The 15580-nt window shown below is 39.0% G+C and overlaps 1 protein-coding gene across 5 annotated transcripts in view; it reads left to right on the forward strand.

Moving 5' to 3' along the window:
• The window catches only part of ptprz1a (protein tyrosine phosphatase receptor type Z1a), a 47737-nt gene that overhangs the window by 17417 nt on the left and 14740 nt on the right, over positions 1 to 15580 (forward strand). For 2 of the 5 annotated variants that reach the window (XM_057329067.1, XM_057329068.1), the window contains exons 3-12: positions 1211 to 1390; positions 1496 to 1647; positions 1735 to 1830; positions 3102 to 3168; positions 3556 to 3713; positions 6293 to 6443; positions 9169 to 9353; positions 9536 to 9662; positions 12116 to 12156; positions 12289 to 14323. In XM_057329067.1, coding sequence (XP_057185050.1) covers positions 1211 to 1390; positions 1496 to 1647; positions 1735 to 1830; positions 3102 to 3168; positions 3556 to 3713; positions 6293 to 6443; positions 9169 to 9353; positions 9536 to 9662; positions 12116 to 12156; positions 12289 to 14323 — 3192 coding nt within the window. The remainder of the gene's footprint in view (positions 1 to 1210; positions 1391 to 1495; positions 1648 to 1734; positions 1831 to 3101; positions 3169 to 3555; positions 3714 to 6292; positions 6444 to 9168; positions 9354 to 9535; positions 9663 to 12115; positions 12157 to 12288; positions 14324 to 15580) is intronic. The other 3 variants (XM_057329069.1, XM_057329070.1, XM_057329071.1) reach the window with 3 other exon arrangements.

Genomic DNA, 15580 nt, shown 5'->3' on the forward strand with positions numbered 1-15580 from the left:
AAATCCTGACATCATTTGCTATTTGCTCTCGGTCCTCTGAAGGAAAGAGCTAAATTGTTGGTTCTAATACATTCGAATGGAAAGCATTAATCTTTAACCATGTCAAACTGTTTAACATTCAACTTTTCATCTTTAGACAGAGTACGGCACCGGCTGCAGCTTGTCTAATGATTCATCTTCACATGATTCAGAATAGAGTGACAGGTCACAACCCATCTGCTCGAACTCTATCATTACTCTATTATATATATGGTTGTAAACAGCTCTTTGCATGGTGTTAAAATTGCAGTTAAATGGAAACGTTCTCAATAATAATGACAAACTTCATTGGTCATCAATAACTGTGTGTTGGTTTTAATAACCATATTATTTGCACAAAAATATTTTATTCAGTTATATTTATTATTTTATTGTTTTTCACTGAATGGACTCTAGTTAGGGACATGTTTTATATTTTTAAAGCATAGATGCATAAAATGCCACTATATTTATGTATTAACAGTTACATTACATTTACATTTAGTCATTTAGCAGACGTTTTTATCCAAAGTGACTTACAAAGAGTTCAGGGAGCAATAAGCGATATGTGATAATACAATAGGTGCTAATACAAAGTTACTAGTTTCAACAAAAGCTAGACCACAACCTGTTGAGAGAAAAAGAGAGGGTACGTTTTTTTTTCTTTCTCATTTGTCTGTCAAGTATTCACAGAAGAGATGGGTTTTAAGTAGTTTTTTTGAATGTTGTGAGAGATGTGGTTGATGCATATTAAATGTGCAGAGGGTTTGCAAATTTCCAGCCCTGGATTTCATTGCAACTTTTATTGATCATCGGTCTGTTTTTTCATGATGCTGTTTCATATAGACAAATGTGGCCGAACTGTACCACCTTTATTGCTTTAGTCATTTATTGTATTTTTCTGTATTCATCTGCACTGTACAGCAGTGTTTTGGACTGCTGGGGGTGTAATACAACTATTGATATGCTAATGACTGTGACCTAGAACTGCTGGTGACCTGCTTCAGCATTGTTTTTATGCCGTTGGGACCTCCACAAAAAGGACTCGGAATAACTCAAACTACTACAAACATGTCTAATAAAGTGTGTGTATGAATGGCTATTTTTTGAAAAGCCTGTGTTTGTAAAACCTCTGATCATCCTTTTAAGATTTGTGAAATGATTTTATCCAATAAAACCGTGTTCCCTGCAGGAACTCTAAACCAAAACAACTGGGCAAAGAAATACCCATCATGCAACAATGCCAAACAGTCACCGATCAACATCGAGGAGAGCTTGGCGCAGGTCAAAGTTCAATTCCAGAAGCTGAGACTAGAGGGCTGGACAGAAGGAACATCAGAGTCCACTACAGCAAATAATGATGGGAAAACTGGTGAGATGTTTGAACAAATGGAAACTGTGTCTCCCATAATACTTACATGAAAAATTAAAATGTATTGCAAAAATTTGAATTGGTGTGAATAATTGTTTTCTTTAGTGGCCATAAATGTGGGAGGAGACTTCTATGTGAGTGGAGGGGGTCTGAGGTCCAGGTTTAAGGTGGGACGCATCACGTTCCACTGGGGCCTGTGCAATGCCTCCTCAGACGGTTCCGAACACAGCATAAATGGAGAGAAGTTTCCCCTGGAGGTACAACAGTCTTTGCATTTAATATTAAAGCTTTATGATTTAGCAATATGATTTTAATGCGTCTCGGTTGTTGTTTGTGTGGCACAGATGCAGATATACTGTTACGAGGCAGATGCTTTCGATGATCTCGACGAGGCCATCAGAGAAGGAGGAAAGATCACCGCATTGGCCGTGCTCTTTGAGGTCGGTGCAATGGGTTTTCTTAAGTCAACTGGCTATGTGCTGTGTAGTGGGTCTTTTTGCTATCTTACACATCCTGAAAACATCTCACCACACCCCTATACCCTGAGGCAGAGAGCAGTTTTAGAAGTCCTCATCTTCGCACGGTTGTTCCGATGTTGAAGATAAACAACATTACCGCAAGCTGATTGCTGTAAACTTTCGTAATCCTTTTTTTTGAGGATGTTCTGGTATACAGTGTGTGCAATTAAATGAAGTTGCGTGTTTGTACAGTATGTTGCACAGTTCAAGGTGATGCTTGTATGAACGTGTCCTCATTGCGTAGCAAACGTGTAGTTTTGAATGCAAATGAGATGCGGAGGGATATATTTACCCAAAGACTTAAAGGTCGGTCCTTATGTGTCTTTTAAATGTATTTTAAGCACATGCATGACTGTCTAGGAAACAGTGGGATTAAAGGGCAGTTTAACAAGGATTAGAGGCCAAGGGGTATATGAGCCTTGAAGGCCATGTAATATTACAAGTATTAGTGTATTAAAGGAAAACAGGTCTTTGCAAACCACGCATTTCAGGCAGGGGCGTTTCTCAATTATTGGGCGTTTCCCAACCAGGATAGGCATTTTTTAACCGTCCAATCAAAAAAGGGCGGAAGCTCATTTCTGAATGATTGGGTGTTTCCAAACAGGATGGGCGTTTTTTAACAATCCAATGGGAGATAGGAATTGGGAATCGCCTACTTGATTTTTTGTATTTTGATTTTGGCAAATCAATTGAAAAGATTGAAAATGTCTATCTGGGTTCGAAAAGCCCAACCACAGTCTCTATTAAAGGTACAGTTCACCCAAAAATGTAAATTCTGTCTTCATTTACTCACCCTCAAGTTGTTCCAAACCTGTATAAGTTGCTTTGTCCTGATGAACACAAAGAAAGATATTTGGAAAAATGTTAGCAACTGACATTTCTGGGACATCATTGACTACCATAGTAGGAACAATTATTGTATCATTTTATTTTTGTTCTGTTAAACACAAAATGAGATATTTTGAAGAATGTAGGAAAGCAAACAGTTCTGGGGCACTTTTGACTAACATTTTAATCTTTCCTACTATGGTTGTCAATGATGTCCCAGAACTGTCAGTTGCTAATATTTTTCATTTTTGTGCGGAGTATCCCTTTAAAGGGACGGTAATTAGTTATAGTGTCATCAATTCAGTTAGTGAATCATATTTAATAATATTTTCAATATTTTAATCTGTGTTTTTTTCTCTGTAAAGGCGAGTAATGAGGATAATGAAAATTATTTGGCCATCTTTGATGCTGTAAACAGTGTCAGCCGTTATGGTAAGAGCAGTCTTCATATCTTTATATCATATTTAAATGTGCTATTTTTCTGAAGTTGTTTAATGTTATTCAGGGTTCCTTGGACTGTAAATAGCACATATTCTTTTATTCATTTATATTGTACATTTTAGACTTCTTCATGCAGATAAGCTCTTATGATTGTCTGCTGTAGCTCTCACTGTTGTTCATCAAGTTGGGCTAAGTCGTTCATTACCAAAATAGGTATAAACATAGTATTATATTGAATTATATTGTCTCTTATGGACGCCTTCAAACCCTGAGAAAAATAAAACGCATTAATGATGAATAATCATAGAAATATCTCCATTTCCAAAGGCTGTAAAATGTATCCTGATATATTTATTTTTGACCGTTTCCTCTGGTCAGGAAAGAGTGGCCCTGTCTCTCCGTTCACTCTTCATGGACTCCTCCCCAACTCCACAGAGAAGTACTTCATCTATAATGGCTCTCTGACCACTCCTCCCTGCTCTGAGACTGTCGAGTGGATTGTTTTCAAAAACACGGTGGCCATCTCAGATGTACAGGTAAATCGTTTTTGTAAGCAGCGAATATTTGTAATGATTTTTTACAGGTTTTAAGGTCAATATGAGATTACAATTGACCATCCAAGGCTATCCAAGATGTAGGTGACTTTTTCTTCAGTAGAACAGTTAAGGAGATTTTTATCTGAAACCAGAGTCCTTGGTGAGTCACAAAATTAAAATCTATTAGTGCCATTAGCAGATACACACAATGCAAAATTATTGAAGGTACTTGAATCACCAAGGATCACTGTTTTAGATAAAAATCGCCTTTACAGTTTTGATGAAGAAAAAAGTCTTATATATTTTCCTGAAAACTTAATTTCACCAAGATACAGAAGGTTTGACAATAAGAAATTGTCCACATCCTTTTTTCCTTATTCACAAAATGTTTTATAAACTGAACAATTAGCTATTCGTAGAATATTTTCTGCTTTATTTAAAGGGGTCATATGGCGCAAATACGTATTTGGACTTTAGTGTGTTATAAGTTGCCCATGCATGTATTAGACACGTAAAATTGCAAATATTAAAGTGTGGGAACAAAAGATTCTATCTATTCTATCTAAAAGCGAATGCTCACCCAGACCTGTCTGAAACGCCTCGTGTAACCACACCCCCACAAATCTACGTCAGTTCGTGGTATGATTTGACTAAAACCGCCCAAATGTATACGCAAGTAAGGTGGGCGTACCTGTCAGTACAATTGCTTTGTAACCTGATGTTCCAAATATGGTAAGAGGCGTTACATTTCCGTCACACGCTTCGACCAATCACCACGCACTGGTTAACTGGCCAATCATAGCACACCTCGCTTTTCAGAGCGATGAGCTTTGTAAAAAATCTGCGCGTTTCAGAGAGGCGGAGCAAAGAGGAGATACAAACATTCAAATACAGCGTATGTAAACAAACAAATATTTAAAAATACAGCGTTTTTTAAACCTTAAATCGTGTATACACGTTGCATTACAACTAAAACAAACGATAATATTAGTTTTAGCCGTGTCATATGACCCCTTTAAATTCGGAATAACTCTACCTGGTTGATATTTTGTTATTAAATGCAATAACATTCATACATTAACTGTAAAAGTTTCAAACATTTAGGGTCACTGTTGTATGGGTAATGGCTGATGTTGTCTGTTATTGTGAAAGAGTAAAAAGGAATTCTGTTTATTTCTCACCTGAAAAGCTACAGCAACCCTGAGGTTATTTTCACTGATCTTACGACTCTGGCGTCTGTCTTAGAGTCAGTCCGCTTCTGTTGCGTAACCCAGGTTCTGTGTGACAACAACACTTGGGAACGGAAATCAATTAGCTCGAAATGTTGCACACGCCCATGCGTGAAGGCGCAAACGTCAATTAGCATTCCCACGTGTTATTTTGGTTTTACAATAGATCCGTTTGTGTTTGTGTTTGTGTTTTACATTTGGTTTGACATTTCATAGCATATTATAATTACGTTGGCTGAGCTTTTGACAACACATACTAAAGAGGAAGCCATCTCCTTTTAAAACAAGAAACCAACAACATTTCTTTGATTATTGAGATATTAAATGCCACGCATTCAAAAGCATGCTGTCATTAAACGATATAAAAGGGAGTAAGTATAGGGTAACGCATCACAAAAGACTGTTAATGCTTAAATACACATTTTGTAGTGTGTGTCATTCATTCTGGTGCTGTTGCCCTCGAGTGACTCAAGTCAATACAAGCTGCAGTCGAAACATCTGGTGAAAACAGGAGTTTTACCGTAAGGTAACAAACCCACGCCTGGTGACGTCACAATGGGAATGACATTGACTCACAAACATTAAAGAGTGGCTTTGAAGTTTGTACACAATGGAAATGTCTCACCGCTGGGCTACACTGTGTATATATGTTTGAAGTTGAATAAAAACGGGGTGTAAAGTTACATATAGAGTAAATTTTAGTGAGTGTAATAATCCAATAGAAATCTGAAGTCTGAGACTGATAAAGTAATGAAGGGGTCATAATATTCATTCTTTGATGCGTTTATCTTTTATCTTTACAGTATATTATAACCAGGAGCGATTAAAAATAATATAAGTATTGAGATGATGAAGAGTAATGAGCATTATTATTGCTAATTCACTTAAAGGTCCAGTGTATGAAATTTAGCGGCACCTAGCGGTGAGGTTGTGAATTGCAACCAACGGCTCACTCCACTCCTCCTTTTCGAAGCACTACGGCGGCTCTCACAGGGCAAAGATGCCGTCACGCTTTCGCTTCTTTGCCAAAGGAGAAAACTTATTTATGGAACGTGCTCTATAGAGAAGTTTGTCCGTTTAGGGCTACTGTAGAAACAACATGGTGAATTCAATGTAAGGGGACCCGCGCTGTATGTAGATAGAAATAGCTCATTCTAAGATAATAAAAACACAACGTTTCATTATGTAAGGTCTTTATACACCTCTGAAGACATAGTTATGTATATTATATTGCATTTCTGTCAATAGATCCTCCAAAAACCTTTAAGTAACTTTTTTAAGAAAGCTTCAAGCTTATGAATTGTGAAGATGGATGTTTGTCATCCAAGTCTTGTGTTTCTGTGTGTGCAGCTGGAGATGTTCTGCGAGGTCATGACTATGCAGCAGGCTGGATATGCCATGCTTATGGACTACCTTCAGAATAACTACAGAGAACAGCAGGACCAGTTCATGGGACAGGTCTTCTCATCCTACACTGGTGTCGAGGAGGTGCACACTCCCAGTACGTACTTCACAAACATGCAGTACATGCACAGACAAACTCTGGAGTTCTTTTATTCAAAATGTTTTAAAGCAGGCAGGCGGTTTGAAGGTCACAGATCCAATTAGCCTCCAACATGATTTCTAATCCCAAACAACTGCTTCTCAATTAAATAAGGTTTCTATTTTTGCATGCGGTAGGCCCCTCCAGGCATTTTCCTACTTGCTATTTATGAATGTAGACAGACATTTGGCCCATTTTTAGCCATACGCAATACTTTTATGACCATATATGGATAACATTAAAAGATTTGGGACTTTGTTAGGCTTGTAAGTTGTTACTAATATATTTAGGTCTAACCTGGTTTTAACAACCCCTTAAAATAGGCTGTAGTCATTTATATTGATTCATTTTGTATAATAAAATAATGTCGAACTAGAGGCAACTTAGTATTTTCAAGTAAATGAATAAATGTAGATGACGTTGTCCTGCACGTGGGGTGAATTTGCTTATTGGTATAATTTTTGGCACATGAAATCCTAATTTTCAACAATATTCAATACTCGTGATATTCTGTAGTTTTATATCTTCTGCACAATTATCTCAATAATATTAAATATTTGATGTACACCCACATCTATAATTTTCAGTGAGTTGTTATCACAATCCTAACATTTTATTATCTTAATATTTCACAAATCGATTACAGATAGGAAAGGGTGTAATAGTTGACATGATCTAAACTGGTTTATCCTGGTGCTTTTCACCATTAACGGATCACTAGTTGAATGTCGATGCCCTATTTTCGATTCTTCTGCTACAGGGTGTGCTGGCATGGCTTGCACGTGGGAGCTGTGTTTTCAGCGGCCATCGGCAATGGAAAACAGCCTGCTTGTGCGCTTGTAATTGAACAGTAATGCAGATCAGCCTGTGTTGGGAATGCTATTCATACAGTAACATGATGTTGCAGTAATAGTTTGGAAAGACTGAGTGTTTCATTAGGATTTACAGTAACTTGAACTTGCGTAGACGTTTTTTTCAGGGCCAAGATTCACAGTAGTCAGTTTGCATTTTTAGCGATTTTGTTGTTGGCACCGCTGCACTTGTGTTTATTTTTGTCATTTTGATGGGTGTCTGTTAAGGGTAAAATCTCAGAGTAGCAAAACAAAAAGCTGAAAGCAGCCAGACAAACCAGCCAGTGGCTTCAGCTCAGCTACACTGTGCACACATTAGTACAGTGTTTACTCACTACTATTTGATCCTCTCTCTCTCTCTCTCTCTCTCTCTCTCTCTCTCTCTCTCTCTCTCTCGTGCTCGCTCTTACAACTTTCCTCTCTCTCTCTCTCTCTTCTCTCTCTCTCTCTCTCTCTCTCTCTCTCTCTCTCTCTCTCTCTCTCTCTCTCTCTCTCTCTTCTCTCTTCTCTCTCTCTCTCCTCTCTCTCTCTCTCTTCTCACTACGCGCGCAGCACTCTCTCTCTCTCTCTCTCTCTCTCTCTCTCTCCTTCGTCTCGCTCTCTCTCTCTATTGGTTTATTGCTAAGGTTGGGGTCTTGGAGAGAAATCAAAGAGTGAGCTAATGTGAATGTTAGATTCTTACCATCAAATCGAAGCTCCCTATTTATGGAGCAGGGAAAGATCTGGAATGCTTGGGTGTGTATCCATCTGGCTAACACTCTCTCGCTCTCTCTCTTTCTCTCTCTCTCTGTCTCTCTGTCTGTCTCTCTGTCTGTCTCACTCTCTCTCTCTCTCTCTCTCTCTCTCTCTCTCTCTCTCTCTCTCACTCTCTGGTTCACATATCAAAACTCATCTGTGTTGCTAGGTAACTGTCTCTCTCCAGTTGGCCTCCTTCACTTGCACAGGTTGAATTCAGTTCAAACTGATCAAACTGTTTGTATTTGAAGTTTTGTAATCAAGAGATAACAAAAAACATTACAACATGTGATGTTGTTACAGAGACGTCTGTTAGAATGTGCTTTTTATAGACAATTTTTGGTATTTTTGATGTACAATTTGCATCTGAGGGTTTGACACTATTTGACATGTATTTGGACCGTTGTACTGTAGTTTAGACCGATCATCATTTCATTTGTGTCTCCTCTCTGCCCCCTTGTGTTGGAAACCGGGACCTTACAAAGTAACATCTACAATTACTGTTTCAATTGATTTTCATATTGACACATTAATCTGGAATAAACATTAAATGACTTGCAACATTTTACCATATGAGCCTACAGTATAAGTGAGGAGTGATGATGTGTGGCCACGCCAGTCAGAAATGATTTTTTTATGAAAATGAATGTTATTTGCGTCCTGGTTTCCCCCTTCTTGGAATTTTTTACATTTCTGAATTGAATAAATTAATCTGATCAGTAAGAGGTCTGAACTGATGAGAAGGACCAATAAACGAATATTATTTAAGTAACAATAGTAACATTTTAACAATAATAATAAAATATTACAAAATGGGGTCATTGTTTTTTGTGTTTTGCGAAGCTTTTTTCCAGAGCTCTAGCTAATTTTTCATGTCACAGTGCTGTAAGCAACACCATACAAATGAGAGAAACAAGTACATACTAGGTTTTTTATAGTCATCTTTAATGAATATTGGTGTCCTGGTTAAAGTGATAGTTTACCCAAAAATGAAAACAAAGTCATACAGGTTTGAAACGACAAGAGGGTGAGTAAAGGATGACCGAATTTTCATTTTTGGGTGGACCATCCCTTTATGTTTGTGTTCTGGTTTGTAGTTTGCAGTTCAGAGCCAGAGAACGTGCAGGTCACTCCTCATAATTACACCAGTATGCTTGTGATCTGGGAGAGGCCGCGGGCCGTCTACGACGCAAGTATAGAAAGATACTCTGTCACCTACCGCCCGGCGCAGGGGGACGATGAATCTGCCCGAGAGTACTTGACTGACGGAGACCAGGATGTGGTAATCAACCATTATTGATTTTCAAACTTGAATGTACCATATCTGTTACTTTAAAGCAAGATCAAAATAAATGGTGACCAGAGGCTGTCACGTGTGAAAATGAAAGTGACAAGTACACTTTTCTATGCAGTAGACATCACCCCGGCCCTTATGATGCTTTTGTTTGTTTGTTTTACCACCAGGGGGCAATCATTCAGGGCCTGCTGGCCAACACCAGTTACATGGTGCAGGTGGTTGCCGTGTGCACCAACGGTCTGTATGGCAGAGTGAGCGAGCAGCTGTTGGTGGACATTCCCCTGGATGATCCCGGTAAGAGCAATCGCGCCCGCCGCCCTCGCATCCGTGGACAATGAGTTAAAAACACACATGCCCTACATAGTTTTCCACATAGGACAAACAGAATTGTTTCAGATTGTAGGTGGACCCCTGCAAACCAGTCTTTAAATGAAACATTAGATGAGTTTTCAATGCAGTCAACTTAAAATCAAGGACCTAATCTATGGCAATTTTTTGTGTAATTTTCTCACTTTTTAATATATTTTAATTTTAGGCTTTAATATTTTATATAAATACACTCTTGTCTTTTATGTCGGTTTCACCACTTGACGACAAACAGTCCTGTATTGTTTCATTTTATTCTCATTGGCCAAATGATGCGACTTGCGTTTAACGTAACAGCTTTTGGGTTCTTTGGTTGTGAGTCTTATCTTGTCTTCTTGTTAAAAGATTTCATGTACCTACTTTTCCTTTTCTCTCTGTGTCATCACTTTGTGTATTTTATATGTGTTTCAGGTGCATATGTATACAAACATTGTGCTCTGTACTCTGTCTTACAAATCACTTGTACTTTTTGTGTTGTTAATATGCAGATTTTTCAGTATGAGGAAGTGCATGTTTTTATGTTTCATGAGCATTAAGTCCTGTGATTTACCACTCGCAGTGGATTTCTTGCCTTGTTAATACACTGCAATGTTGGCACATCTGTATTTTTCTTACTGATTCATAATAAACTAATCTGTCTCGTTGAAAACCCGTGGCATCATAATTTAGTGTCAATGGATAGATGTGTAGTCATGTTAAAACTGTCACACGTTTCTAATTCCTTAAAGTGACAGTTCACCCAAAATGAAAATTCTGTCATCATTTACTCTTGTCATTTCAAACCTGTATGACTTTCTTTCTTCTGCAAAACACAAAAGAAGATATTCTGAAGAAAGTTTGTAACCGAACAGTGCCGGCACCCATTCACTTTGATTGTGTAGAAACAAAGCCAATGCAAGTGAATGGGTGCCAGTTAAAAACGTTCTTCAAAATATCTTTTTTTCTACGAAAGGAAGAAAGTCATACAGATTTGAAATGACAAGGGTGAGTAAATGATGACAGAAATGAAAAAATAAAGTTTGTGAAACTATAGGTGATTTAGGTTTAAATCCGTGGAATAGGGGCTTTATGGAATCACACATTTTCTGCCTTTATTTTAATATTTCCATGCTTCACAAACCGATAACACGAAATCTCTGGGGTCTTTACATCATTTTGTGTCAATGAGTTTGACCCATACGACAGGTAAGAGTCTGCACAAGATTATAACCTCTCTCTACTCTTGTGTGCTGGGAGCCACTGTAGTGCATGAAGGTGTCCAACTTTCCTGCTGTGTGAAAAAATGCTTTTATTGAATAAGTATGTACTTAGAAAATGACCCTTTGACCCGGAGAATGTCCCTTTATGTACTCTTTGTATAAGAGTGACCTGATGTAAGGTCTCTGGTTGTGTGGTTGACTTTTCCTTTCTTCTCAATTCCCAATGGCAACATATTCACAGAGCATACCAGTTTCTATCAAGGCATGTGCTTTGTGTACACATTGAAAACCAGCATGAGAATTTCTTTGAATTTTAACTATGGAAGGAAATATAAATGTGAATTGGTTTTTAGGTGTGCTGAAGATGTGTGTTTGTGTGTGCAGATTGTGAACGTCTTTATATTATATATGGTTGGCCATCATTACAATAAAATAGTGTCTTCGTAACAATATAATGAATGTTATATTAAAAAGGTAACGCTTAACAATAAGGATGTATTAGTTAACATTAGTTTATGCATTACTTAACATGATCTAGCAATGAACAATACTTCTACAACATTTGATATTCTTACTGTATGTATTAATGTAATATACAGCCGCTGAAAAAATTAAGAGACCATTCTAAATTTTCATTTCATCATCATTTCTAGATGTATAGTGGCTATTCCTGTCCAAAATCAAACCTCAGGAGTGACACAAAGTCCTCCAATAGCAATGTGAAAGACTGACAGCATGACTAGACATCAAAATCGAGTTTATCACATAGAAATGATTTTTGAACTTTTCCTAAATACATGTACAAATATTACTGTTGTATTGCTTAAAAGTGAATATGAACTTGTTTTCTTTACAGTATTTGTTAATATAAGTTTCTACAGTTTTCATTTTCTGCAAATAAATGCAGAAACAATATTTTAATTTTAAATTTAGGAGAAATATTGTTTGTAGTTCACAGAACGAAACAAAAATGGTCATTTTACCTAGCCATAGTGAATTCAGAAAAAAATAATTTAAAAATGATCTCAACATTTTTTCTGTAGCTGTACATTATATAAAATATAATATAAGTAGGCTTTAAATAAAGTGTAAAAAATGACAAAACGCATATCTACAGCTTAGGAGTGGATTCCTTTGGCTATACAGTGTTTTAACTTTTTTTTATTTTTGTCTTATTTTCAGAAACGGAGCTTGACCCTGAATTATTTGACTATGATGAAGAGGTAAATTTAACAATGCTAAGTTGTGCATATTTAAGGACAAACCATCTACAGTTGAGCTAAATTATAAACACTTTGCCTTTCTTTCTGTTCCCCTCTCTCTCTCTCTCTCTCTCTCTCTCTCTCTCTTTTCAGGAAAATGATCACATCAAGCCCTTTTTGGTCAAACCAGACTTAAATCAGCTTCCATATCCCGTCCAAACCACCACGGTCCATCCAAGAGTTACACCAGAGAGACCCACCTATCCATTGTTTGATGTTAAAACAACACCAAAGGCTTATGAAAGGCAAATCCCAGTAGATGACTCCCAGACAAAAGATCGTCATTATATTCCAGTGGCATATACAGAAGAACCTACAGTGATATATACCGACCAACCTACCATCACCCCAATCATAACCACCAGCTCAGATATACACATCGATAGATCGGACGATAGTGCAATAATTGTGTCCTCAGAGTCGGATGAGAGTGAAAGCACTTTTACAGAATCAACCATAACAAGCATCACCCCTGAAATAAGCATAACATTGGCTTCGGTAGACATAACTGAGGTTACTGAGGTTATTGAGGTTGAGGAAGTGCCTCAACCTGTCACTGACTCGGACAAATATGGTGAGACTTCAGTGACTGTAGCCCCATTAGAAAGTCCTAGTGAAATCCCAAAGGGATCAACTTCCTCTTCCTTGGAGGTCATCTTACATCCTTCAACTCCTAGCTTGCCTTTTCCAACCACTGCTTTCAGTACCGTCCTGCCGCAGACCACCCAGCCGGTGTTCAATGGTGAGAGCGCCCCCTCTGTATCTGACACTCTGTCCCACGTGTATGCGAGTCCTGTCTCCCCCTCCCAATCCCCCAGCAGTGTGTTGTCTGAGTCTGAGCTCATCCCTGACTGGGACGCCCCGTACACTGTTTCACCCAAGGTGTCTGGTCATGCACAGTCTATCACCCCTTCCCCTTCCTACCCCACCCTGTTCCCCGTCGTGTCTTATTCGGACGTAGAGCCTGTCTCTAGTGGTGGCTGTGATGATGATGGTGATGATGATGTTATGTCTGGGTCCGTCTCGACTGACCCCCAATGTAGAGGTACTTGGCCTGTCCAAACGTTACCAGAAGCGACTGGTTCAGTGTCGAGCTCTGAACACGACTTCCCACGCCTCTCCGAATCCTCAAGTACAGTCTCCCTGCTGAGCATAGTTACGCATCTCCAGCCTTCAGTTCCGGTCACTAGCGACTACACTCAGATGGCGACGACCCAGGACCCGACCGCATCTCTCTCAGGTACCCTTGGGGATTCTAGTCTGCTTCCAGAGTCATCTCTGGTTGCTCCTACTTTTACCCAAGATGCATCACACACCTCAAGTGAAATCTCTCTGCATGCCTCTGATAACGTCTTGCTGCCCTCCTCTACCTGGGTACAGCCCCCTTGTGGTAGTCTGTTTTTGTCCACCTCCAGCGCTGGTACCCCTCTGTGCAGCGACACAGACATGGACCACTGTCCCGAGGCTAGTTTCTCATCTTCTGTGTTTGCTATAAAGCCTTCTACTGACCTCAACATTTATATTACAGCTCCCATCAGTGCCATTACAAGTCAAGCAGTTGGACGGTCCCAGGATGCTCCAGTTCCCACTGAGTTTCAAACCATTGCACCCACCTTTACTTTACAATCCCGCACCGTGCCCAGTCCCGTGGTGCCCCCGACAGTTGCGCTGACCTCTACTCCCGAATCCATCTCTGTTCTCGCTCCAGCGGTGCCCCCGACTGTTGCGCCCACCTCCTTTCCAAAATCCAGCACCGTGCCAATACACTCTGCAGATGGGCAGTTGGATAGCAGTGCCTCCGGCTGGGTTTTGGATTTGGACTGGGGTCAGAGCTCCGCCTCAGGAGACGGGAGTACCGCTCCGTACATCCCCACAGCTTCACCTACAGAGGTGCCTACTGATGAGACGAACGATGGGAACGAGGAGCACTCCTCTTCCTTCTACTTTGAGGGTGAGAACCTAGCGACGGACTTTAGGGTCACCTTGCGCCCTAGCCCATCCTGGACTGTACGAGAAGGTGGAGAAGAAGAGAGTGGATCAGGAGAAGGCCTCACTGATAATGAGACATCTTCAGACTTCAGTATCCCAGAGCGCACTGAGAGGAATTCAGAGGAGGAACCGGTGGCAGGTAAAGCTCTTGACCGCTGAATATCCGAACATGAAGGTGCTTCGTGACTTAGCTAAGCTTGAGCAAGATCACTGAAGGTTCCTGAAGAAGGTTCACGGTTAAAGAATGACGAACGTATGTTGAATTCTGAATGTCGTAATCCACCAAAATCTCATCCAGAAAGTCTTTTGTGAGAAGTTAGTAAAATGGAGAAGGTGAGATTTAAAGAGCCTATCAGGCTCTTTGCTGCTGCAAAGCCATGAAAATGTTACCATCATCATAACCACAAACCTCCCATTATCAAATCCCTAGTCCTGTGTTCTATGTCATGTTGCATGTTGTATGTGTGGTCTGTCGCAAAAATGTGCATAACCATGCTCACATCACACCAGAAACATAGCAATGGCACGTTCTCCATCTCAAATCAAGTCTAACACACCACTGACCACACATTTAGCCAGAGGTGTGTGGAGTTAGTTTACAAGTTTATCCTATCTGGTGTTATAAAATATGTGTATAATTTCTATTATTTTGTTAGATACAATAGCCTTTATTTATAATGGTTACTTTGTAATATACAATTATAAAACTTGAGATCCTAGTCCTGGTTTAGTAAGAGCTTGAAGGGCTTGTTTTATGACTTACGCTGCATTCCAGACACCTCAGATTTAGGATATTTGCCACATCAAAGCCGGAATTGATGTCTGGAATAAGTAACATTAAAAGTATTTAGTAACAAGTCTTTATTAACGTTAAAAAAAGCACGGTTCCAGAAATTATTTCTGGGTTGAGGTGGGAAATATCCTAAATCCAAAGTGTCTGGAACTCAGCAATAGTCGCCTAATGCTGTTAAATTGTCTATGTGTTTTTTTTCATATGCTTGAAGACAAACCATGTAGGCCTAAAAAAATATTAGTCAATAATATTAGTTTTACGTATTTTTTCCTTTAAACTGCAGTTTACAAAAACAGTCTCAAACGTGCAAATTGTTTTACTCAAAAGTACATTATAACCAATCACGTCAGTCTAGTTCAGGTAATGGGAGTTTGTGTGATTGAGTGAAGGCAGAGGCTAATTTGCATATTCATGAATCTGCGTATATTGAATAAAGCAAGCATGTAGAGTTACATTCAAGCTATTTTAAAGCAACAACAAAAACAGTTTCTTTGTAAAATATGGATTGTCAAAATACATTTTAAAGGATTAAATTATTGACTACGGGCGTCTTTAACACTAATTTCCAACCTCCTAGGGATAACTCATATCATGTCATTGTTT

The sequence above is a fragment of the Triplophysa rosa genome, linkage group LG3 (genome assembly GCF_024868665.1).
Source record: "Triplophysa rosa linkage group LG3, Trosa_1v2, whole genome shotgun sequence".
In the NCBI taxonomy this organism is placed as follows: Eukaryota; Metazoa; Chordata; class Actinopteri; order Cypriniformes; family Nemacheilidae; genus Triplophysa; species Triplophysa rosa.